The following is a 23,271-nucleotide window of genomic DNA, read 5'->3' as shown; positions in this document are numbered from 1 at the left end:
TCTAACTGCCGAGGGCCTGGGTTCAATCCCTCGTCGGGGAACCAAGATCCCACAAGCCGTGTGGCTGAAAAAACAGACTGACAGTGAAGATATAGACCATAATCTGGGAATGCGGGCAGGACTGTTGGTGACAGCAAAGTCCTCAGGTCCCAAGGGTAACGCTCTCTGAGGAGGGAATTCAGGCACCCGGCCAGATATAGCCAAAAGGATGGTTTTGCACAAGTAACTCTTCAAATCACACCCCTGTGTGGCTTCCCACTTGAGAGGACCGTCCTGAAGAGTAGAGGAGGTCGGGGAAAGACAGGAGGATGGAAAAAATGAAGAGAAAGGAAACCGAAGAATGAGACAGAGAACTGATCTAACAGAGGAGCCCCAGGGGTGTGAGATTTTATGAGCAGTGTGGAAACAACGGCAAAGCCCCTGAATGAAAAAATGGCCTGGAGAAACAAGCCTGTCTCTGGGGAAAGAGGAGGGGTGGGGGGGGTGGGCTGTATGACCCATGTGTTCCTGGGACTCAAAGAGGGGAAAGTCCAGCTATTTCCAATATCCCCAAATCAGTCTTCCCAGGAGAACCACAGAAATAGGGAAACAAAGACCCATAGGATCAACATTTAATCCCAAGTGCCCAAGGCTGGAAGAGCAGACGCCCAGGTGCTCCAGGACCAATGGCGAACACAGCCAGAGGTGGGAAGGGGAGGATAAAGATGATAGGAGGGTGAGGGAGGCCAGCTGGGAATGGGTGGCACCCGTACCACAGGCTGGCAGGATGGTTAAATGATCATGTGTGAGCTCCTAGCACACAGCCTGACAGAGAAGAGACACAGGTTTAAGTCCCTTGTTTGCAATTCTGAACAATCAATCCCATAGCAAACTCTTTTGGCCATGAAACCAGACCTCAGTTGATGTGAGGCTGGCTAGACTTGTTATCCATCCCCACTGAAAGAGTTAACAGTTTTGCTGCAGAAATGCCGTGCTTGGTGGTGAGCGCTGCTCCAGCCCCGTGAGGGTGTCGTGTGGTGCCGGTTTCTTCCCCAAATCTGAAAAATTCTGAACGTATCCGATCCCCAAGAGTTTCAGATAAGAGTGTGCGGACCCGTACTCAGTTCTGGTTTCTCTGCCTTCCCTAAACTGCTGACCTTTGTGTAAGAAGCGGTGTGGGAAGAGGTGTGGGGACACGCAGCTGTGAACAGGGGGGCAACGTGGGCATCTTTGTGTGCAGGGGCTTGAATAGGAGCGTGCGTGTCCATGCACATCCAACATTTTATAAAAGCAGCAGGCAGAGTTAAATTCTTCACGAGCGGAAGAGAGACAGAGGTCACGGAGAGGCTGGCGTGTTGGGGGCGTCTTTGAAGAGAACAGGTCTTCTGACGGAGTTTGCCCTTTAATGCTCTCCCAGCACCCAGCACCCAGCGCATGGGAAAGGGGGAGGGGTGGCGGTAGCTGCCTGAGTGAGAAACAGCTACAGTAGAACCTCAACTGCATCAAAGGTCAGCCTGCCACCCAGCTCGGGGACAACTCCGAGAAAACAGGCCCGGGAGGTGCAAAGAAGAGGCACCAGCGCCTGGCTGGGGAGGTGCCAGCTCCCCCAAGGCCCGAAGTCGGCAGCCAGGGCAGGAAGAGCTCCCCAGGCAGTAGCCATGGCCCGGCCACCTCCCTGCTGGCTGTGGGTTCTGGGGACCCTGGCAGGGCTCTCAGTGACCCCAGCCTCCAAGAGCTGTCCGGAAAAGCATTACCTGGCTCAAGGAGAACGGTGCTGCCAGATGTGTGAGCCAGGTAAGAGGAGGCCTTGCCAGGGTCTAGCTGAGTATGGAGAGAGAGGACCAGGCTTGGGGTGGAGGGACGCAGAGAGGGAGTCTGAGCTCAAGCAAGGAGCAGAGTCCTGCAGAAGCCAAGAGGCAGCACCTTGAAGAGGGTGAGGGAGCGGCCTTCCTTGGGCCTTGACCCTGGACCTCTGCTCACAGGAACGTTCCTGGTGAAAGAGTGTGACCAGCATGAAAAGGCTACTCAGTGTGATCCGTGTACACCGGGGGTCTCCTTCTCGCCAGACCACCACACCCGGCCCCACTGTGAGAGCTGCCGGCACTGTACCTCTGGTGAGATGGGCAAGCATTTGGGGGAGCAGAGTGGGTACGGAGAAGCAAAGAGGCGGGGAGTAGGAGCTTCAGTTGCTTCAAGGCAAGTGGAGCCCGTGGTGGGAAACGGGGCGCCCTGGGCGGTGTGTGTTGATGTGGTAGGGAGAGCTGTGATGGAGTGATTCAGGGAAGGGGCAAGCAGAATTTGAGTGTCTGCTGAGAAGGGGTCTACGGCTAGGATCAAGACAGTACAAAGTAGGAAGTTGCTGTAGGACCCGAGATCTTAGACGAGCCTCCTCCCCACTGATGAACGGGCCGTATTCTCAGAGTGCACATTTGTCTGGAACTTGGAATACATCTTTCTAAGGACATAGCAATACCAGTCAGTGGATAACAACCTTTTTTTGTCCAAAAGCCAATGCAGGAAAATGAATGTGTATGTGGCTTGTGTCTTTATGTATTTTGTAATTTCATCTTTTTTAAAATTAAGAAATGAAATAGCAGCAGCTGTGTTATGAATACTTTCATCATTTCTCCATTTTAGCTAGAATTTTAGAAACTATGTATGTACCAGTGTACATAGATCAGCAGATCTAAAGTGGCCCCTTTGAACAAATATTCTCCAGCAGGACACTTTGGAGGATTATTTAGCTGAGCCACATTACTCGCCTGTAAATGCATTGAGTCTGACTAGGCCTTTTAATACTGTATTCTTGAAAATAAATACAAGGGTTTGCTGCTGCAAATCAGTCAAACGGCAACACATGAAATACACGAGAGGTGTTCCTCAGTCTCCTTAACTTACAGATATGATTGTCTATGGATGCTTCTCTCTTCTTGGCAACAACCTGGGCAAAATTGGTATTTTTTTTAGTCAAAGCCTCCCCAACTCACTCTGCAGGCCCCAGTGGACGGCCTTTTCCCAATACTGAGCCAGTCCGAGCTCCTTCCACTCTGCTCCAGACCAGCCCAACCCACGATCCTCCTCTGTGAGATTCAGCCCACAGATCCCTGAAGCACTCAGGCAGGGCACTGGAAAGAGGCTGAATGGGTTTGGTCCCCTTGGACCTCAGTATTCCCATCTGTAAGATGGACAAGTGCCTGAAATCAGCATGGAATTCTGTGCACAGGTTATACATGGTGAAGAGAACTCCCAGGTTTCTGGAGACTCCATTGAAAACAATGGCACTTCACTCATTTTTTTAACCAATCCCAGCCCCTTCTTTAACCCTTCCCATCCCTTTGGGCAGATACCCTCCCTGATCTTCTTCACCTTTCCTACCTATTCCCGTCTCCACCACCACCGTTCCCTCCTCCATCACTGCTCTTCCTGTGCAGACCCTTGTCCAGGCTGGCTCACAATTCCTGGTGAGCCACAAGGAAACCAAGTTCTAGTAGCAACCATGAGTCAGAATTCAGAAAGGAGATGCCACAGGGGCGTAAAGATGAGAAGGAATTTACACCCTTTCCTGACAAAAGGCGCACACTGAAGAAACTGGGAGGGTTGGTATCCTCAGACGTCCTTTTCTGCACCCCTCTCCCACCTGTCAGGGCTCCTCTCCCTGGGTTCTCATGAGTGCACCCTGCCCCACCAGGCTCCCGCTCAGGCCTGGCCCACATCCGGGTGCCATCACCTTCCCCAGAATCACACTTCTCTTCTCACCCCCAAACACCCGTGAGCCTAACCCATGCAGCACCCTTCCTACCTACCTCCCCCAGTATCACCGATTGGCAGCCACCCAGCACCTGACCTCTACACTTAAATACAATTTATATTTTAGAGGCAAAGGATGTCAGTAAAGTTAAAAACCTATTGGGGACCACAGCAGCACCATGTCCAATTGCTAAAAACTGGAAACTATCCAAATGCACACCAACAGTAGAACGGATGAATAAATGGTGGTGTATTCACACAGGGGAACACTAGATGGCAGTGAGAACGAACGATTTGCAATCACACTCAACACTATGCATTAATCTCACAAAGAGCTGAGTAAAAGCAGCCAGGCACAAATGAGCACACGCGCATGATTCATGCATATAGCTCAAAAACTGGCAAAACCAACTTGTGGTGTTAGGAAGTCAGTAGCTATTCTCGGTGGGGAGGGTGTTAGTGACTAGAAAGGAACACGACTGGTCATCTTGTTTCTTAATCTGGTGCTGGTTACACCTGTGAGTCCAATTTGTCCCAGTTCTCAAGCTTCACACTTGTGACATGTATACCTCTCTGTAAGTATACTTCAATAAGAAGTTCTAAAAGCATCAGTGACTGAGAGGAAAAATCATGTAAGCTGTTTCTACTTCTGAACCATGAATTTTCTAAAAGGTCCCAGTTTTTTATTGAATAACAATAACACAAATGGCAAAGGCACTGGGTGACAGTGGGGGAGGGGCAGGCCGGGGGGGTGGGGAGGAGGGGATTAAGCCAGTGGACCCTGTGTGTTCCCTCCCTCTCCTCTGTCACCAGGTCTTCTCATTCGAAACTGCTCCCTCACTGCCAACTCGGAGTGTGCCTGCCCCGAGGGCTGGCAGTGCAGGGACAAGGAGTGTACAGAGTGTGTTGGTCCAGCCCAGGCCCCAGACCCGCACCCACAACCCTCCCACTCACCTTATGCTGAAGGTAAGTTCTACGCAACCCTTCGTCTGGTCATCGGGGGTAAGGGTCACACCCCAATCAGCACCCCCTCTCCCATGCCCAGTCCCACATACGTTGCCTCGTCCGCCTGTCTCGGCCTTCGCATCTCCCCCAGGCCCGCTTAGGCCTTTAGCCTAGCCTTGTGCCTTCTGGGGCCCCCTGCGGCTGCCCATCTTGTCTCTGTTTTTCCAGAGATACCAGAGGCCAGGACAGGCCGGCATATTCGGACTCTGGCTGATTCCAGGTGGCTGCCTGCCCCAACTCTCTCTACCCACTGGTCACGTGAGTTTTCTCCCCACTCCCCACCCCGAGAGAGAGAATGCACACAGGAGGGTCCAGGAGGGAAGCCAGCCAGAAAGCTCCTAGGAACAGGGGTAAGAAGAGGGAGAAGCAGAGTCCAGGGATTAGAAAAGGACGTGGTCTAATGGTGGGGGCAGGGGAGGAAGGTGGGGAAAGGGGAGAGGCAGGGGTGACAGGAGGGCTGGGCTGAGGGGAGTCAAGGGCTAGGCCCTCCCCCAAACCCCCTTGTGACCCCTGCCCATCCCATCACAGCCCAAAGGTCCCTGTGCAGCGCGGATTGCATCCGCATCTTCGTGCTCCTCTCTGGAATGTTTCTTGCTTTCACCATAGTCGGAGCCCTGTTCCTTCATCAACAAAGAAAATATAGATTGAGTAAGAGACAAAATTCACGTTTCTGCACCCCACCCCACCATCTCGGCTTTGCCTCCCAATCTGGAACCTCACTGAATCTCTCCAGCTCCATCTTTAGCACCCTGTGGCTTCTCTTCCCCTCCTCTAAGCTGGGGTCCTCCTGACAGCCCGCCTTTGCTCACCTCTTCTCCCTTCACCCATCCTCCACCGCCGATCAACGCTCATCTGATTCTCCCTCTGCAGACACGAGAGAAAGTCCAGTGGCGCCTGCAGAGCCTTGTCCTTACAGCTGCCCCAGGGAGGAAGAGGGCAGTGCCATCCCCATTCAGGAGGATTACCGAAAACCAGAGCCCGCTTCCTACCCCTGAGCCAGCGCTCGGCGGAGGGGGGCCGTCACCGCAGTCAAGTCCTAGCCTCCATCTCAACCCACCTGCCATCCAGGGGGATCGAGAGCCGGCACCTCCAATTTCAGCACCACCCTCTCATCGGGACCCTTTCGTGTGTGCCGACTTGGGAAACTGTCCTGTGTGCCTTTTCGAGACTGGCAGTGGCGAGGACCCAGGGGAACGAGGTGGAGGGCGGGAAGCGGGAGCCCAGGTGTGTCAGCTGCACCCCTGTGCTGCAAGAGGTCTAGGGATCCAGGTGGAAGACATACTTCCGCCTACGGTAGGCCCACGTGGTGTACCACTGACCTAGAAACTCGGCAAAATAAACAGACAGACCTCAGCGCCTGCAGCTTTCCAGCTCTGAGATTTCAGTCCCCCCACGCAGGCCACGCCCACCCTCCTTGCAGACCCGCGGTCTGGGGGCGGAGCTTTCTCCTGCGCAGGCGCGCTGGGGCCCACGCGAGTAGGGGCGCGTTGGGGCGCGTTGGGGCGCGGCGGGGCGGGCAGTTAAGGCTCGCACAGAAAGCGGGGAAAGGTCCCGGCTACCGGGACTGTCTGTCGTCAGCCCGTCCCTTCCTCCACCCTGTCTCCCTTCCCATATCTTGACTTTCTTGGGGCTGGTCGGGAGCAAAAGGGCAAAAGGGCGCACGCCGTGAAGTTAGGTCCTGAAATCACCGGGGGATTTTTTTTTGCGGGGGAGAAGGTGGAAAGAAAGAACAGTGAACAGGCTCCAGCACCAATGGCTTCAGCCGGAGGCCAAGGCAGCCTCGGTGACACTTCCGCAAAGTGAAAGCGAAAGCCAAGTAGGCGGAGAGGACTGAAGGGGCCAGGCGGTGGGCCAGGCAGGCGTGTTTGGAGCCCCTTCTCCGGCCCGGACCTGGCCAGCGCGGGGCACGAGGAGGGGCGGCGGGGGAGGAGGGCCTGAGAGCAGCCCCCATGGGCTCCGAGGGGTGGTGCTTGCTGGTCTGCTTGGCTCTCTCCGGGGCAGCAGACGCCGGTGAGTCGGGGGCTGGCTGGTGGGGTGTGTCGGGCTAAAGAAGCATCGGGTTGCCACCCTCCCCAAGGTCGCCACCCTCCCCAAGGTCGCCACCCTCCCCAAGGTCGCCACCCTCCCCAAGGTCGCAGAAGGGGAAAGGGGCCGGGAGTGGCTTCCAGTCGCCTTCTGAGCCCAACAGGTGGAAGATTCGGCGGCTGGTAACGGAAGGAACCAGTTGTGCCGGGGAGCGAGACTGAGAACTCTGGGGAAAGGGCCAAACGAAGGAATGAGGGGCCGCTTCGGTTGATGTGGTGGGCCCGCTGTCCTACAGGAGAGGGAGCTGGCCTGGGAGCAGACACCTTCAGGAGAGGAAGGGGGGCCCCTAGCTAGGAGATCACGGAGGGGGGGAGGTGCTCCCCAGAGGTGGGGGAGGGGAAGGCCACCTGTAAAAGCACGGAGCGAGCAGACCCTGGGGGCTGACTGGGAAGTTGAGACGGCTGCCAACGCCCTAGCAACCAAGCCCGTCTCCTCTCCCAATGCAGTTTTGTTCATTTATATGCTTTTGCTGAGAATGCCTTTGAAGAGATAGCTTGCCATTGATAGGTGGAAATAAGCTTCATAAATCCCTCTGAGCAAGGGAAATCAGGACTTTAAATAATTCACACCAAGAAGTATGTACGTGGAGAAGCAGGTGCTTCACAGAAAGCTGGTTCTGGGTAAAACAGGATCAGAGCTGGACGCAGAGGCAGCTAGGAACGGGGAAGATTACCCCTTGATGACTCGACAGTTTGGGGTGGGGGGAGCAAGTATAGAAGTAACTTTCTGGGCCAGAGGGTGCTCACCCCAGCCTGTTCCCTGCAGTAGAAAGGCAGTGGCGGCCAGTGGACGTGATCTTGGACTGCTTCCTGATGGGGGAGGGTGGGCACCGTGGAGGTTTCGCCAGCAGTGAGAACATGGTGAAGGCCTTGTTGGTGCTGAAGCAGATGCCAGTGCCGGACGACGGCTCCCTGGAAGGCCTCACGGATTTCCAAGGGGGCACACTGGCCAAGGACGACCCACTCATTACCTTCGAGGCCTCAGGTAAGAGCCCTCCACCCCGTGTCCCAGTCCTTCTGGGCTCCCTCCAGTTCCTGAGCCCAGTTCCCAAGGACACCCACCCACACCTGCTTCCCATCAGCCCAGGTGTTCTCTATCCAGCTTCATCTCTGTGCTGCCGTCTTCTCCCCCAGTGAACCTGATACAGATTCCCCAGGCCGAGGCCTTGCTCCATGCTGACTGCAGCGGGAAAGAGGTGACCTGTGAGATCTCCCGCTATTTTCTCCAGGCCAGGCCAAAGGCCACGGTGGAGACGGCAGCCTGGTTCATCACCAACGTGCTAGTGTCTGGAGAGGGACCTAGTATCTCCATGGTGATGAAGACTCTTGGGGATGCTGAGAATGGGGCTGTCTTGCATCCCATGCTGAAACTGCCCCTGAGCCCCCAGGGGACTGTGCGGACTGAAGGTGAGAAAATGAAAAGTAGCGGAAAGAAAGTTTTGATTTTTTTAAAGGGGTCAGAAATGGGGGAATAGTAGGAGAAGGAAGGGGACAAGTCCACCTCTGTGCACATTGCTCATCTCAGGGTGTCCCCTAGGCCTCAGTCCTTTCTTCCTAAAGACCCCAAATGGGGATAATTTTCACCTGGCCAGGTGACTTGAGGACATAAGACTTGTGATGCTCTATTTGCGTATGCTGTCCACAGCTGTCTCAGTGAGCCGAGCGCCAGCTTCTCCCAGGGAACAGCTAGCCTGGTCAAGATGAGAGAGGAGAGCACAGGCCCGCAGAATTTGTTCATTATCTCCTATCAGTAGAACCTGGTCCTCGCCCTCTCCAACCTTGCACATCTCAGAGGGCACAGAAAATTGAGAACATGATGATAGGTTTCTCCAAAGTTCATGGATTCCAATATTTTGCCTCCAAGAAAAGACAGCCACATCCAGAGAAGATTAGGGGCCTACCCTTCTATCCTTAGAAAGCTCCAGAACACTCAAATTATTCTGTGGTCCAACCTAAAGTTATCCTGCTACATCAGAAGAGGGGTCCTCATGTCTGTCCAGTGTCAACCATAGTCCTAGCATGGCAGTTCTGAACCACGTCAGTGATCAAACACTCCTGCCTGCCTGCCAGGGCGGACCGTCCTCACCTCCCCCACCATGGCTGGGTCCACCCCTGATTGTCGTACTTAAGGCATTTTAAAATTGATACAATAATACTATCAAATATGAAGTCCAAATTCAGACTTCTCCAATTGCCCTTGTAGTGTTCTTTATAGCCTTGGGGGGTTTGGTTTGGTTTTTGAAGTCCAGGATTCAGACAAGGATTGCGCATTGTATTTAGTTGTCCTGTCCCTTCAGCCTCCTTTACTCCAGAACAGTCTTCAGAGCCTGAACAATTTTGAGGCCGGGCCACTGTCTTGTAGATGTCCCCAGCATTTGGATCTGTCCGATTGTTTTCCTCATTAGACTGGGGTTCAGCACGTTTGGCTCAGACACCACCACCGTGTGCTTGTTTAAGCTCTGTCTCCTTTAGTCTCCTCAGCAGCCTTGCTCTAAGCAGATGAGCTCGGCAACACTGAGGGGCTTGCCCAAGGCCACAGAGGGAGTTAAGTGGAAGAGCCAGGCTTCCAAAAGCTTTGACTGCAACTCCAGTAGTTCTTTTTTTTTCTTTTAATTAATTAATTAATTTATTTTTGGCTGCGTTGGGTCTTCGTTGTTGCGCACGGGCTTTCTTTTAGTTGCAGCGAGCAGGGGCTTCTCATTGCGGTGGCTTCTTTTGTCGCGGAGCGCGGGCTCTAGGCGTGCAGGCTCAATAGTTGTGGCGCACGGGCTTAGTTGCTCCGCGGCATGTGGGATCTTCCCGGACCAGGGCTCGAACCCGTGTCCCCTGCATTGGCAGGCGGATTCTTAACCACTGAGCCACCAGGGAAGCCCCTCCAGTAGTTCTTACCTGAGGGTCAACAGTAACCCATAATTTTTTTTTAATATAAATTTTTTCTTCTATTTTTTTGGCTGCGTTGGGTCTTAGTTGCAGGATGCGGGGTCTTCATTGAGGCATGCGGGATCTTCGTTGTGGTGCATGGGCTTCTCTCTAGTTGTGGCGTGCAGGTTTTCTGTCTCTAGTTGTGGCGCGTAGGCTCTGTAGTTTGTGGCACTCGGGCTCTCTCGTTGAGGCGCGCGAGCTCTGTAGTTGTGGCGCGGGCTTAGTTGCCCTACATGTGGGATCTTAGTTCCCCGACCAGGGATCGAACCTGCGTCCCCTGCATTGGAAGGTGGATTCTTTACCACTGGACCACCAGGGAAGTCCCAGTAAGCCATAATTTTGCATATGTATTTGCCTGGTCCATAACCTTCATCAGATTGTGCAAGGGGTAAGTGACTCCAAAATGGTTAGGAGTACCACGCATGCGTGCTGCCTCTCAACACACCCCGAGCCTGCCACAGCTCAGAGATCAGGTGGCCTCAAGGAGGGAGTGGCCCACAATCACCCCTCTTTCTCCCACAGTGGAGTTCCAGGTGACAACACAGACCCCATCCCTGAATCTCCTGCTGGGGTCCTCAGCCTCCCTGGACTGTGGCTTCTCCGTGGCACCAGGCTTGGGCATCACCAGCGTGGAGTGGCGGCTGCAGCATAAGGGCAGTGGCCAGCTGGTGTACTGCTGGACCACGAGGCGGGGGCAGGCCAAGCGGGAGGGCGCCACCCTGGAGCCTCAGCAGCTGCTCATGGCTGGGGACGCCTCGCTCACCCTACCCAGCCTCACTCTGAAGGATGAGGGGGCCTACATCTGCCAGATCACAACCTCCCTCTACCGAGCTCAACAGATCATCCAGCTCAACGTCCAAGGTGAGGCCAGGACTCAGTTATCCCGGGAAGAGGGAAAGGGATATGCCTATTGAGAGTGTCTTCCAGAATGGGATCAAACACAAGGGCACTTTCCTGAGAGGCAGACTGCATTCCCGCAGCCTGAATGCCATCTCCATCCTAGAAGCGCAGATGGCATCAGATGGAGTTTCCCGTCAGGCTCTAGATAATCCCATTGAGAAGCTTCCCAGCCCAGGATCCTGCTGCCCTGCACTGGCTGGCTGTCTCCAGTCACCCCAGTCCTTTTGGACCACATCCAGAGGAGGAGCAGCCGCAAACCAAGCAGGGGCGTGGGAGCGGTCCTGACCGGGGGCACTATTTCAACAAGGCTAGCCTTTAAAATCACTGGCTTGTAGTGATGCTAAGAAGCAAGCCAACCTTTAGTTGGTTTTGCTATTGTTTTTCAGTTACCTGTGGGAATCGTACCCCCTTATGTCCTGCATCCAGGTGGACCCCTCACCACCACTATCCCCCCCGCCGCCTGGCACCTCACTGAGGAGGAAACTTCCGCCTCCACAACCTGCTCTTATTTTCAGCAGGAGGAGAAGGCTCTAGGCTCCTCTGCTGTCCCCGTGATGCCTGTGGGATTTTATTACTCCTCCTTTCTTCCAGCTGCCCCCAAAGTACTACTGAGCTTGGCGAGCGAAGCTCTGCCACCCACCCTCATCTGCAGCGTCACTGGCTATTACCCTCTGGATGTGACTGTGGCGTGGATCCGGGAGGAGCTGGGTGGAGCCCCGGCCCCAGTCTCTGGCGCCTCCTTCTCCAGCCTCCGGCAGAGCATGGCAGGCACCTACAGCATCTCCTCCTCCCTGACGGCAGAGCCTGGCTCTGTGGGTGCCACTTACACCTGCCAAGTCACCCACGTCTCCCTGGAGGAGCCCCTGGGGGCCAACACCTGGGTTGCCCCACCAGGTATGGGAGTGCCCTCCTTGCCCCACCACCACACCTGGGCTCACAGCTCCTGCCCTCTGGCCTTGTTCAGCTTCCCACAGTCTCGGCTGCTTCTTTCCCAAGGCGACAGCCTCCAGAGGTCCCACCCCACGTCCTCCGAGACTTGATTACCCCCCGAGTTCTGGGGTACCAGGCACTGCTGAGAGCTGGAGACCAAGGCTGAACAATTCCTCATCCTGCCCTCGAGGAGCTTAGCCCAGTGGGAGGGACAGACTAGGCAGTCAGGGAAGATGACCTGGGGGAGGCCTGCAAGCCGGGTGAGCTGGCTCGGGGGCAGGGAACACCAGGACAGAAGGAACGGCACGTGTGAAGGCCTCATTATAAGACAAGCTAAAAAGAACTGGGGGGCCTGCACGGCTAGAGGCAAGGGTGTGTGGGGAAAGGGGGCTGTGGCCGTGAAGCTTGAGAGGCGATGGTATGTACTGAGCATCTGCATCAAGCCAGTACTGCACTGAGCGCTCAGATGTGGGCCTGCACAGGTTCTCCTCCGTTTTAGAGATGAGTAACTGACACTTGCAGATGTTCAGTAATTTGCCCAAGGTCACCTGCCTAGAAAATGGTAAAACAGAAAATGTGAAAAATAGGTAGGCTGATTCCCCTACAGCCTCAACCCCCCTCCTGCTATTGGTGGGCAGATAACAACAGGCCTTCAAGCTGGAACTTCATCCGAGGCCACAGAATGTCTTCGAAAGGTCTTATACCATAAAGAGTTGGCACCTCAAAATGCCTTACTTGGTGGCTCATGAGACCGTAAGCTTCCCTGAAACTGGGGTTTTGCCTCAGCTTACATCATTCCCCAGTTGTTTACAAAATTTCAGTTTATCACCAGCTAATCTAAACTAAATCTCCCGGGCAAAGCCGTTTGAAAAAAGGTTGTCCTGAGGTGGGAAGAGGTAGAGGATTCTGTGCGGAGTGACACATGGACGTCCACCCTGAGCAGGTCCCAGCGCCACTGTGTGCTGGTCCCTGGGTGAGAGCAGAGCACCTGATAGGAGCTCCTCGACCAGGGACGCTTGAACGCGTGCGCGCGCGCCCGGTCCTTCCTGCCGGGGCAGCCGCTGCACGTGCGCGCTCAGTATGGTTCCCGCCACTGAGCCCCGTCCACACCTCTGTCACCTACAGAGCAGAGGACGGCCTTTGGAGTCCTTTTTGCCAGCAGCCTCTTCCTCCTGGCACTGCTGTTCCTGGGACTGCAGAGACGCCAAGGTAAGAAAGAGCCTGGGCACCCTCAGCTCTGGCCCTGACCGAACTCACTTGGAGATCAGCTGCTCTAGTGCCGCCACACCCAGACCAGGGATGAAACCCAAGCATCCGGAGCTCCAGCCGGCCCCCCCAGCCCCCAGCTCCCGGGCTTACCCCAACTGACACCAACTTCCTTCCCTCCCGTTTTCTCCTAGCTACCTCACCAAGGCCTGCCAGGACCCCGAGGCATTCCGGGTAGCCACTCTCCTGCCTTAGATGTAAGAGAGAGTCACATTCTCCCAGAAGGACTCTAAGCTGAGTCCCAGAGCTCAAAGAGGCCCCAAGAAAGATACGAAGAAGGCACAGATCACTGACTGTGCCTCTGGATTTCTGCAGGCCTCTGCCTTCCTTCACTGCATGCCCTGGGCTGATATACCAAGGGAGAAAGCGTGAAGAGGTGAGAGGGTGGCAGGAAGGCAGGAGGTCTGGGTGGAGGTTAAAACACGAGCCAGGTTTGAGGCACGGTGGTAGGAAAATATAACAGAAAAAAATTAAGACAGGAGCGGATGAGGGACAGTGGAACAGGATGGGGTTGGACGGCCACACACAATCGTTGAACTCTGTCCCAGGAAAAGCCCTCATGTCCTCGGAAGCAAAGCTTTTCCACTTTCCTGTCTCTCCCCACACTGGGGTCCGCCCCGCCCCGCCTCGCTGCTCGGCTGGCAAAGTGTGTGAGGTGTGAAACGAAGACCCTCAGAGGCGGCCCTGGGGCCCCCCCCCAGTCACTCAGTGTAACCTTGAGCTGCGATGAAGCTCCTGCACCTTTGGACAGTTTCAGGACACCTACACACCCGTCACTGCCGCGGCTGCAGGGGACAGAGTTCTCCTTTCAGTCATTTTAAAACGGGCCGGGTCAGCACAGTGGAACTTGGCAGAAGACGGCTGTGCGTGGGGACGGTGGGGAGCAGGGCGTGTCGCCTGGGGGCCTCCTCAGGGCCTGGCCCAGGACCTGGAGGGAGGAGGCGGCAGATGTCTGAGAAGATCTGCGGGTGTAGGTCCGTGAGATGCCCGCTCGGCTTCCTGCCATGGCTTCCTGTCACCCACACCTGAAGAGCTGGGCTGCTTCGGGCACGGAGGCTGAGAGCGGAGACCACTTCCTCTGCCAGCACCCGGCTCTTGAATCTCGAGAAGACCGACAGCACCCGTAAGCCGCCCTTCCGGCGCAGAGCACCATCAGAAAGGAACTAGAGAGAAACAAGACGCCTCCGCCCCGCTGCAGTCACCCCAACCCAAACAATAGCCAAGTCGGTTTAGTGGTAGGAAGTTGTATTTTTGTTTTGCCTTTGTTCAGAATACAGGAAATTGGTAAATACGCCACATGCCTTTGGTGGAAGTACAACTGTTATTTCTGTACAAGTAGGAGAGTGGGGTTAGAAAAAAAGACAGAGGTGATGACAGACACACACTGGGGACGCCACATCGTCTCACGGCAAACCCAAGAGGGGCCGTGGAGACCCGGCCTCAGGTGACTGCCGAGCCCCAGGCACAGTTGCATATTTGCTCATGCACATGGGTGGTGGGAGGGAAGGGAGGCGGCAAAGACACAGAAGAGAGGGGTACAGGGCAGAGTGAGAAAGAGAGTAGAAGGACTAACGTCCCCAGAAGAACAAAGCCAACTACATCTGGGACAGATGGGACAGAAACCCAGAAGTGATTCCTGTGATGGGGCGGGCCAAGAGGGCGGATTTGCTCCAGGCTTGGGACACATCGAGGACAGTGGTGGTTCTTCTCCAGCGGTGACCCCCTACATTAGGCAAGGGGAGCCCAGAGGAGAGTGGAGGCCTTCGAGGGGGGCCGTTAGGAGGGTACACAGACTGCCTTCGTCCAGCTCTTCCGTCCCGCCCTGGGGCAGGACGAAGGGAATGTGGGAACAGGGCAAAGGGAGAGGAAGGATGGTTTTGCGGAACGAAATGCTGCTGCGTGGAAAGCGAGCCTGGCCCAGCTGCCTCCTGCTGGTGGACTGGTGGACGGAAGGAACGACGGGACGTGGGGCGGTCCCCGTTCTGTTCCCAGCTGGCCCTCCTCCCCTCTCACCCGGGTCTGTCCCACTGAGTGCCCTTTCCTGAAGCCCAGCACCGGCCCCCGAGACAGGCTGAGCAGCTCCATCCTCAGGTCCCACTGTCTGTGCCACAAACCATGCAAAGAGGAGGAAAAGAAAGGGAATTCAGATGGGCAGGGGTGCTTTGGAAGGGGAACATACTGCGGGAAGAACAGAGGGGCCGCTCCAGATGAGAAGGCGCCGTGGTGGCACAGCAGTCAACAAGCGGGCCCGCCTGCTGACGGCTCCACCTCCACCCCAAGGCTGGCGGGGGCACCAGACTCTCCCAACGCTCAGGAGCGGCCGGGCCTCAGGAAGGGCCTCTCTCCTCATCCCTGTCTTTGGCAAGTACACGGGGGTGGTGTCGGGGGAAGGACTCCCAGAGGGTCCAGGGCTCCTCACCTCCGACATCCCATCCTCCTTCATCAACAGCAAGGGAGGTACAGGATGCTTGTAACAAGAGGGTGAGAAGTGGCTTCCTCCAAGCCTGGTATTTTCAGATTAGGCCCTTGACTTGCTGTTTCTCTATAACTAACAGGCATTCTCTCATTATCTATGCCAATAACTAAAATTGAGAGGCTCAAACTTTGGCTAAATGAAATTATTTGATGCCCTCACGAACAATACAGAATGCTGTAGAAAACGTGGACAAGAGCCCCTTCCAGGTATGAGCTTGTGGGACTGTTTCTAGGATGGGAATGAGAGTCCTGATATTTTCGCTATTAATACGTGTTCTCTGGGTCTCTGGAGGACAAAGTAAAAGGTTGTTAAGATCCCTGAAGACATAGAAGATCTTGGATTAACAGATGGGAAATAACTGTGAAAAACAGGTTTGACTTTCTAAAAGAGTCCTGCACCAGGACCAAGCTGGACTTTGGGCCCGGCCCAGGCTCCTCTGCAGGCCTGGCACAGGAGAGGTGAGGGGGCCTCCTCCCAGCTGCTCCCAGCCTCCTCCGGCCAGCGGCCTGGCCTTTCCTGGCAACACCATGGGCACAACACTCTTCTCCTCGTCCCAGTCTTGGCCCCTTCTTGAGCACGTCACCTCAGCTACGCCCCTTCCCCATCCCTTGGCCTCCAACTCTTTCTGGCTTTGGGGGAACTTGAGAGAACATGAGAGGGTAGGAAGGAGTTGCCAGCTGTTGTTCTTCAGGTAGTTAATTCAAGACTGCACCACGAGCAGCATTTCCAGTGTCGCAGGACAGAGTGCAAATGAGCAACAGAAGGGGAGGAGTGGGCGATGGAGAAGCAGGGCTGGGATGGAGGAAGGCAGATGGGGAAGTTCTGGGGAGAAACAGCAGGACAGGGACATGAGTTTGGATGGCAATGGAGAACAGGGAAAGGGTGGCACATTCTCAAGCAAAAAAATAGACTGGACACAGGAATCAGGAAGTCCCAGATGGAAAAGAGAAAGAGACAGGAGAAAACAAGAGGGCAAATTACATCAGGTTACTAGACATTCAGGTGTAGTTGTAGGTGTCCCATCCCCACGGCTCCCTCTGACCCAAGCCAGTGGGAAGGAGCACAGCCCACTTCCTCAGAACAGGAGCCACCACCTTCCCCCACAGTCCTGCAGAGTGAAGGCTTGTCCATCAAGGAAGTCCCTCACCTCTGCCCTTCCGCCCTCCCGAACCAGATGATGCTTCCCTGGCCACGATCTCCATACCTCAGTCAGAGCAGCCCCACTCCCCAGGCAGGCAGGCAGGCAGGCAGACAGGCAGGGCTGGGAGGAGACGCTGGGACCTTCCCACCTCTTCACCCCACCAGCAACCTCAGCAATACTTACTTACAATAACTACCACGATGATGGCACAGATGGCTCCCAGCATGATCATCATCTGAGGAAACATTGACAAAAAACAAGCCCTTGGATTTGGGGAAGGAGGACGGAGCCAGGACCAGGGACTCGGACAGTGGAAGAAGCCACACGCCCCCCAGGACAGCTGAAGGCCTCCCAACCCCTCGTGCTCCTCCCCATCAGACAATAACCCCTGCACCACAGCTGGAGCTTCTCAGAAACGTCAGAGGGTCTGCAGCTTGCTCCTTTTTTCCTAGTTCCTGTTGCCTGGAGGCTTTTAAAGGAACACCAGAGCAGGTGCAGACTTTGGATCTTTAGTCAACTGGTTCGTTTTTCATCAAAAAGTGTTCAGCTCATTCCCAAAAGCTGCAGGTATTTCAATATATAGCTTCCCCAGTCATTGTGTCGATGTTGGTGTATCTCAGGAAGGGTCAGGTAAGAATTTTTCCAGGGGTCCTTTGGGAAAGGGCAGCTTGACTAACCCCTCCAAACTCCTCAGGGTCTCCCCTGGCCCTCAGTTAGTGGTTCTGAGCACTTTAGCGTACCCTGGTGGCCAATTCGGGTAATGCAGCTCAAGAAGGAGGCTTCCCAGATTGCCTCCCAAGAGTCCTGCAGGGCACAGATCCTGAGAGGGAAGGATTGTGGAACCTGAGGGTTTTCCCGCCTCCTCTGTGTTGAGACCCAGGAAAATAAGGGGGAGAGGACAAGAACATTCACCTTGCAGTTTTTCCACCAATACTTCCTCTTTAGCTTGGCAGCGCTGCTCTCAAATTGTGATGCGCCCGCCTGCAAAGCGTCGGCTCTGTCATCCAGCTCTGACAGCTTCTGGTCCCTCTCCAGGACCTTGTCCACATTTACACGCATGATGTCCACCACCTGAGCAGGGCGCAGGAGCAAAGCGGCTAAGCTCCCCCAGAGCCGGGGAGAGAACAGCAAGTCTGCCCTGCCTAACTCTAAGGGGTGCCCTGTCTCCCGGAGCCTTTAGCTGCCCGTCTAGATAAAGAGAAGTTTCCCAACTTCCATGACTTGGAAACTCTTAGAGAAAAACTCTTAGAGAAAAAGCTGTCCACGTACCTCCTCCACTTGTGCCTGGGTCTGCTGTAGTCGTCTGTTACTGGTCATATTAGGAGGAGGGCCAGGGGGACCCCCACCTGGGGCAGCCCCTTCTGCCCCTTCGGTGGGTGGCTGAGCTGGCGCAGACCTGTGGAGGGAAGTGCACAGAGTGACCAAGACAAGAAAGGAATCACATACATTCTCACCCCATATCACCAAAGCAAGGGTGATACGATTATATGCAAATAGAAGGGATTCCAGCTCCTTGGCAATACCAAGTGGGGAGATGCAGCACAGAGGCCCAAAGCAGAAGATGAAAGATCCTGTAACAGATGGGGCTCAGCAACATCCAGGGTGGCATCAAGAGCTCTCGTTTGGGCTATCCTCTGACCCAAACTCAAACACATCCTCTGGCACAATGGCCACAGGGACAAATGGGCCAGTCTTGGCTTAAGTGGCATTTCTGTGCCTCCCAGAAGCCTTTCACATGAAGTCAAACTGGAAAACTCCAATCCAGGAGAATTACCTACAAAAAAACTCAACCCTCCGGACAAGCTTACAGACTGAACAACTCTTCTTTGCAAAGCCTGAATATAAAAAGAAAGGCCAAGCTGACAGACTCTGCTGAAGGGGAGCCAGTTATTGGTTGTTTCATGCAATGATTAGTATATCGTGGCCACTGTAAGGACGACTTGGAGAATCACCAAAGAAAGGCCTCTGTAGTTGCAGTGAGTCAGGACTGTTTGCTTGCTTTGTTTTTCGGCAGAGAAGACTGGGGTTTCACTTAGATAGAACTGGGGCCCAAAGCAATTGTGTTGCAAAAGTGTTCCAAGAGCATAGACAGGGAGCAAAAATATCGGAAATGGTCCTCAGTGTACATGCACCAGAGACAGTCTGTCCCTTCCTTTTTTAGATTTGGCATCCAGTCTCAGGAGACTCTCCTAGTTCCTGATGTCCCAACTAGAAATCTTGGTTTACACTGCTATGCACAGAGACCATACACCCTTTCCCTTAGCCTTAGGGGAGAATAATCCAGTGTAGGATCCTCAAAATAAACTCCTCCCCACGTCCCAACACATGGAAGCTAAATTCACCTCCTCAAGAATTCCCTGAAGTCTAACCTAAGGCATGAGATTTTCTCTGCCAAGGAAGAAGTCACAGGTAGGAGAGCGATCTCTCCAATTTGATGGAGAAAAGAAATTACAATAAGAACTCCTCAAACAGAAGCACACAAATCTCACAAAACCTACCTCATAGGAGCAGTCCAAGAGTAAATGCACTACGGATGAAACCATCACAAAGTCACCGAAAAGGAAAAGCCTTGACTACTCACAATAGAACTAATACCCAGAAGTTCCTCCTCTCTAAGTAAGTAAATTTCAGTCTCAAAAGAGAATAACCCTTCAGAGAGGTTATACTAGCAGATTACACCTGACTCATCCTGGCTAAAAGAATTGCTTTCCCATTTCCCTTTAAGGCACAAAGGAGGCAAAGGAAAGATACAACACTATGGCAGCCACCAGACTCCTATGCTACTACTGTGCCACACAATCTAGTTCTCTGGTGAAAGTGGAAAATTCAATGAGTAGGAAGTAGCCAGTGTTTGGTCTTGGAAGCAGTCCAGGCTGGTGGCACCAATGACAAGATTAAGGTCAGAGACCTCGTGATGCCCTTCTAGTCGCCATGGTTTCCCCACCTCCTTCCTTTCATCCCACATGGATGCTACTGGGAACCAGTCAGCTGAAGAGGCTCCCCCTCCCCAAAATGAAAACACAAGGAATCCTAGGGCTTGGCCAAAACGCGTAGAATATCATATACAGTTAAAACTGTAGAAATCAAATAGAGAAAAAGGGAAATCGTTATAAAGCATTTGAGGGGACCATTTCACTTACTACTTCTTGGGAGTTGGGAACACGCAGGAGTAACATATCCAGGGATAGTTATAACCCTTATGTAAGTAAATCTTTTCCCTTTTTGTCACCAAGAGAAGCAACACAAATACATCTAGGACCAGGCCAGGACTCCCAGAAAGAAAGGGAAGTTCTTCATTTGTCTAGCTATAGTTCTCCCTCAGGATCTTGGGATGGGGTGACCATGGTCAGATGACTAAATTGATGATTAGAGACTAAATTGAATGTATTGAGGGAAGGTGGCGGGGCGGGGAGGCGGGGATCCTTAGCTCTATTTCTCTTCCAAGTACTTGGCTAAGACTCAATGACAGGAAAACACCTCCTATACGGGTGGCCTTGGGATGAATGGCTGCTTGGAATCATATGCCACTGCCCCTTGAGTCTTTGTGAGCTGCTCACCTGGCGCCAGAGAACTGGCAGATAAGTTTCTGGAGCTTTTTGCTCACTACCAAGAGGGGGCTACTCGTCACGGTCGGGGTGAGGGGCGTACACAAATCTACAGACTGCAGAGCAACCCAAGTTACTAACTGGCAGGTGCACCCATGACTGTCCTTCCAGAGGCCCCAAGCACAGCTTCAATCAACGACAAGAAAGGTCCTGGAGCCCCCTCCCGGGTGTCTCCGCGCCCCACCTTCGCCCGAGACTCGACTGAGGAGCCCCGCAGGTGAGAGGAGAGGGGGCAATGAATGTGGGACCCCCGCGCCCCTGCCCCGCCCATGGGGTGCCGGCAGCGGCTGGTGCAGGAATGGGGTGCTTTCTCCCCTCCCCGGGGGTGGCTCGGCCTGCGGGCGGCGCGCGGTGGTGGTTCCCCGCGTCGCCGCAGCTGCTGCAATGCGCCATTTTCGGTCCCGCAGAGTCCGGCGCTGGGGTGAGAGTTGGCAAGGTGTCGCGCCCCCGACACCAGGGTCAACTCACATGTCTCCGACAGAAGGAGGAGAGGTCCGTCTTCTCTCCCGAGGCTGCGGCGAGACACCCGGCCGGGGAACACTGCGGTGAAGCCGACGGCCCCGCCGAGCTCCGCTTCCACACGGCCACTCGGAGCTCTAGCTGCGGTGGAATTACTGCAGCTGCAGCCCCGGCTCGTCTTTATTAGCGCTGGCCACGCCCCTGGATCACGCTGACAACGCTGCGGCCCAATCCACGCCCAGGACAGGCGCCAGTCCCGAGGCGAAGCCCGGATAAGGCCTAGAGTGCCCGCCCCTGAAAATCGGCCAGTCACAGCTCTCTTCTCACCCTGACTCTGGAAAGGAGCGGTGCCGGAAGGATCTGGCCAATACAGCTCTGGTTTTCGTACCTGTCTAACTAAGCGACGGGGCGGGGTGGAACTAGGCGCCCGCTCCCTGGAAGGGCGGCTCCAACAATTTGAATTAGGCCTTTTTGGTGCCTCCCAGCCAATCGCTGAGCAGTTCCTTAAGCCCGGGCCCGCCCGCGGCCCCCGGCGCCGGCGTCTCCAGCCAATCACGCCGCTTCCGCTGACAGCGGTGGGCGGGCCCCGGCTCGCTGTGGCCTGGACTCTGGAGCCCGGGGGGCGGCGGAGGTTCGGTGGACTAGGCACTGCGCTGGCGCTCGGACCAGGCCGGCCTCCACCCCACCTCCCCGCCTTTGACAGCTCTGAGGAGGCTGAATCCATCAAGGCAGAGCCGCAGGCTCCCGTGGCCAAAGTAAATACGAGAGCTCCGTTCATCCGTTCTACACAGCCAACCAGCCCCTCACGCAGTGTATCCTAATTTTAACTCCTCCTCCCCAAACCTGCTCCTCCTGTCCCTCCCAGGTAGCTTACTACATCGACTCAGTTGCCCAAACCAGAAACCTGGAAACTATCGTAGATTTCCTCCCCGTTCATCTTTACCTGTCCTCTAATAATTCAAGTTTTCCTTCTTAGTATTTCAAGGATTCTCCCCTCGTCTCACTGTCCTGCTTCAGATTATTATCCCTTACCTGGACGCCATCAGTTGTAAAACTATTATTTTATGTCCCGATAAGTAAAAAGGTAGCAAATCAACTGTGACATAATGCTTTCTTATCACTTCGAATTTTTATTTTATATTTATTTAAAGTGCAGGCGTCTATAGATGTAGATTTTTATCATACTTCACTCTCGTGAAAATACATAAAAAGGAAAACAGAAAAGAGTAACATGGTAAACAGTGTTCATAAAACTTCACATTCAGACACTGACTCTTATGATTCATTTTTTTGACTCATGTGCATGATTTCCACACAATGTAGTCCTCTGTGCATGCCATCAGGGGCTTTGGTGATGCAGCATTTCTTAAAGGAATGTTCCTTTTCTGTCTCTGGAATTTTCTTCCAAGCCTCAGACGCCCATTTGGCAAAGTTTGATTCTTATGAGCCAGTATGACAAATACAGTATGACTGTTCTGGCTAATAGTTATAGTCAAACATCCCAATTTAGATGTTAAAATGAAAAAAAAAAAAGTGCCAAGTGCCTCTTAAAATTAATGAAATATAATATCTTTCTGTTTCATCTTGCCCTCACTTACAACCATCCTCTAAGAAACCACCAGGATGGTCTACCCAAATGTTACAACCCTGCTTAAAACCTTTAAACAATTAGAAACACAATGTATTGATCATATGTGTTTATCCCATGCCCCTTCTGAAACTACATCAAAATGAAAATTGGTAAATACTGAAAACAAATTATAAACCCTCAAAGACAAACAGAATGGAAGGAATTGTTTCAGGCAGCATGAATGGCTAAATATGCCCACCAGATTCACATGAGGTGGCAAAAAAAAAAAAGTACAGAGCGGTTCCCCTGTACCCCTTCACCCAGTTTCCCCCAATGGTAACATCTTGTTTAGCCACAGTACAATATTAAAACCAGGAAATTGACATTGGTACAATCCACAGAGCTTATTCAGATGTTGCTTCTTTTACATGCATTTGTGTGTGTGCATGTGTGTGTGTGTGTGTGTGTGTAGTTTTATGCAATGTGTGTGTAGATTCCTGTAACCACCACCACAATCAGGATACAGAACTATTACATTACTACAAGGCTCCCTTGTGCTTTCCCTTTATAGCCACACCCACCCCGATCCCGCACCCTTGGCAACTGCTAATTTGTTCTCCATCTCTATACCTTTATTTCAAGAATGTTACATAAATGGACTCAGACAGTGTATAACCTTCTAAGATTGGCTTTTTTTTTAATATCCTCGAGATCCATTCAAGTTGTGTGTATAAATAGTTTTCATTGCTGAGTAGTATTTCCATGGTACGGATACACCACAATTTGTTTAACAATTCCAGTTTGGGCTTATTATAAATAAAGCTGCTATGAACATTTATGTACAGTTCTGCGTGAACATAAATTTTCATTTCTCTAGAATAAATGCCCAAGAGTTCAATTACTGGGTAATAAGGTAATTGCATATTTAGTTTTATAAGAAATTGCCAAACTGTTTTCCAGAATGACAGCACCATTTTAGATTCCCACCAGCAACGTATGAGGAATCCAGTTTTTCCACATCCTCACCAGCATTTGTTGTTGTCACTTTTTTTTTTAATTTTAACCATCCTGATAGTTATTTAGTGATATATCATTGTGGTTTTAATTTTTGTTTCCCTGATGGCTAATGATGTTGAACATATTTTAATGTGTTTATTTGCCATCTATATATCCTCTTTGGTGAAAGA

The 23,271-nt window shown here is 53.3% G+C and overlaps 3 protein-coding genes and 1 long non-coding RNA gene across 7 annotated transcripts; 2 read left to right on the top strand and 2 right to left on the bottom strand.

The window, feature by feature from the left end:
* The first annotated feature begins 1,601 nt into the window (after nucleotides 1–1,601).
* Nucleotides 1,602–5,726, top strand: CD27 (CD27 molecule). 2 transcript variants are annotated; one of them, XM_061205458.1, is made up of 6 exons: nucleotides 1,602–1,773; nucleotides 1,962–2,093; nucleotides 4,540–4,692; nucleotides 4,900–4,989; nucleotides 5,260–5,379; nucleotides 5,602–5,726. In XM_061205458.1, exons 1-6 carry the CDS (start codon nucleotides 1,638–1,640, stop codon nucleotides 5,724–5,726), a joined length of 756 nt encoding a protein of 251 aa, XP_061061441.1. In that variant the 5' UTR covers nucleotides 1,602–1,637. The 2 variants fall into 2 exon arrangements, with proteins under 2 accessions (XP_061061441.1, XP_061061442.1); XM_061205459.1 differs by lacking the exon at nucleotides 4,540–4,692.
* On the bottom strand, nucleotides 4,714–6,008 carry LOC133100938 (uncharacterized). Its single transcript, XR_009702561.1, has 3 exons — nucleotides 5,789–6,008; nucleotides 5,541–5,647; nucleotides 4,714–5,351 (listed from the first exon to the last, which is right to left on the bottom strand). It is a non-coding gene; the product is annotated as an uncharacterized LOC133100938 (long non-coding RNA).
* A 211-nt stretch (nucleotides 6,009–6,219) lies between these two features.
* TAPBPL (TAP binding protein like) lies at nucleotides 6,220–14,129 on the top strand. 3 transcript variants are annotated; one of them, XM_061205782.1, is made up of 7 exons: nucleotides 6,220–6,741; nucleotides 7,585–7,800; nucleotides 7,950–8,222; nucleotides 10,260–10,598; nucleotides 11,229–11,531; nucleotides 12,693–12,776; nucleotides 12,968–14,129. In XM_061205782.1, exons 1-7 carry the CDS (start codon nucleotides 6,681–6,683, stop codon nucleotides 13,009–13,011), a joined length of 1,320 nt encoding a protein of 439 aa, XP_061061765.1. In that variant the 5' UTR covers nucleotides 6,220–6,680; the 3' UTR covers nucleotides 13,012–14,129. The 3 variants fall into 3 exon arrangements, with proteins under 3 accessions (XP_061061765.1, XP_061061764.1, XP_061061766.1); XM_061205781.1 differs by having other exon boundaries at nucleotides 7,582–7,800; XM_061205783.1 differs by lacking the exon at nucleotides 6,220–6,741 and adding an exon at nucleotides 6,748–7,031.
* On the bottom strand, nucleotides 14,068–20,652 carry VAMP1 (vesicle associated membrane protein 1). The gene is made up of 5 exons (XM_061205784.1): nucleotides 20,524–20,652; nucleotides 17,720–17,846; nucleotides 17,363–17,521; nucleotides 16,634–16,685; nucleotides 14,068–16,219 (listed from the first exon to the last, which is right to left on the bottom strand). Coding segments are annotated over exons 1-5 (357 nt in total). The 5' UTR covers nucleotides 20,526–20,652; the 3' UTR covers nucleotides 14,068–16,202.
* Between the last annotated feature and the right edge of the window lie 2,619 nt (nucleotides 20,653–23,271).

The sequence above is a fragment of the Eubalaena glacialis genome, chromosome 11 (assembly GCF_028564815.1).
Source record: "Eubalaena glacialis isolate mEubGla1 chromosome 11, mEubGla1.1.hap2.+ XY, whole genome shotgun sequence".
Classification (NCBI taxonomy): domain Eukaryota; kingdom Metazoa; phylum Chordata; class Mammalia; order Artiodactyla; family Balaenidae; genus Eubalaena; species Eubalaena glacialis.
Note: the sequence above shows the minus strand (reverse complement) of the source record. Positions and strands in the feature narration are given on the sequence as shown.